At 39.6% G+C, this 1,605-nt stretch overlaps 1 protein-coding gene across 1 annotated transcript; it reads right to left on the bottom strand.

The window, feature by feature from the left end:
* On the bottom strand, positions 1–1,108 carry CPUorf47 (peptide upstream protein). Its single transcript, XM_039027560.2, has one exon. It carries the CDS (start codon positions 977–979, stop codon positions 215–217), a length of 765 nt encoding a protein of 254 aa, XP_038883488.2. The 5' UTR covers positions 980–1,108; the 3' UTR covers positions 1–214.
* Positions 1,109–1,605: the final 497 nt, after the last annotated feature.

The following is a 1,605-nucleotide window of genomic DNA, read 5'->3' as shown; positions in this document are numbered from 1 at the left end:
GAACATAAAAATTGTTAAATTATTAATGACATTGTGACAATCTTCTCAAATAATTTCTTACCCATTTCAACAACATATTAGCAAGATAATAATGCAACAAGTTTAATGAGCCCCGATTACTGTGTATGTACAACTACCAAACGACCCACTGTCATGAGACATGGCTTTTTCTAATTTCTTGTGTTAATCCTTCATTAGAGATCCTTAATCCTATCTAACTCGAGCAATTAATTGGAAGCTCATGAAACTGTTTCTTCTTGAATACACTAATGTACAACTTATTAACATTCCCAGAATACACAACACAAGAAGATTTCAGTAATTTCCCCACTCTCCCGGCCAATCCAATCGATATTGGACTACTGATTCCGGTAACCACCGCCCCAATTCCGCCGCCAGCAAGAATCCTTTCAATTTCACCCACCACCAAATCAGGAACAGAGACCTTCAACTTCCCCTTGAACAAAACGAAATCAAACGAATCATTCGAGTAATCAAGTTTATACCCAACTTCCCTCTTTTCCAGCGAAATAAACCGACCCTTATCAACCCCAACGGCGCCGGAAAATCCCAAATCCTGAAGCATCGATGCGGCGGAGGAAGAACTTCCTCCGACGAACAGAGCTCTAGCGCTGTGGTTGAACAGATGCTTTTCATTGACAAGAAGTTTGATGATGGAGACGGTGAGATTCACAGTTTCTTGGCAATGGACTGAATCGAAAGAATCCCAAACGGGGTTGAGGAAATGGCCTTGAAACAGGTAGGAGCCTCGGGGGAGTTGATCTCCGGCGGCGGTGCGAGCGACGGCGTGACAAGGTGGGGATTTGGGTAAATGGAAGGATTTGAAATCGTAAGAAGTGAGAATGTGGAGGATGGGAATGAGGGAGATGACGGAGCCGAATAAGAAGATGCGGAAGAAGATGCGTCTTGCGAATGCACGGTCGTGTAGGATCGGCGATTTCACGAACTTTAAATCCATCGGAAAATCTTTGATTGTTGGAGCTCTGAGTGTGAAAATGGAAGCTCGTGGATTTATGGAGAATTAGGGTTAGGGTTTGGGGAAGAAGATGCTGACGTGGACTTGAAACTGTGGGCAAGTGGTCCCCCACTAAATGTTTTTTTTTTTTTTTGGGGGGGGGGGGGAGGGGGGAATTAAATATAAAAAGAAACAAAAGGTGGAAAAATGGTAACACGTGGCAGTTTATTATTGGGTAGGATTTGACATGAGCGTGGCTCAAAGTTGAAAAGTAAAAATGGCGTGATTCTATAGGGGAAGGGTAGCCCACCCTGACAACCTGTACCTAAGGACACCAGTCAGTATTTTATTTGTTTGGTTATTTTTTTAGAGATCAATTTTATTTTATTTTTTAATAAAAATATATTTATTTCTATTTAATCTTTGAGAAAATTACTCTCTCTCTCTCTCTCTCTCTCTCTCTCTTTTTTTTTTTTTTTTGTTTAAATAGTAATTGAGAAGAGATAAGTTTCATTATAGTTGCTAACTTTGCATATTTTAAAATCTTAAGGACCTAATACGTTATTTGGCTAAAAGGTAATTAAATTATAAATTTTGTTGTTAAACATTAGCAACGTTATTAAATTTAC

Source organism: Benincasa hispida, chromosome 3 (genome assembly GCF_027475165.1).
Source record: "Benincasa hispida cultivar pf3 chromosome 3, pf3_genome.v1.1, whole genome shotgun sequence".
In the NCBI taxonomy this organism is placed as follows: Eukaryota; Viridiplantae; Streptophyta; class Magnoliopsida; order Cucurbitales; family Cucurbitaceae; genus Benincasa; species Benincasa hispida.
This window is presented reverse-complemented; position numbering and strand designations above follow the sequence as displayed.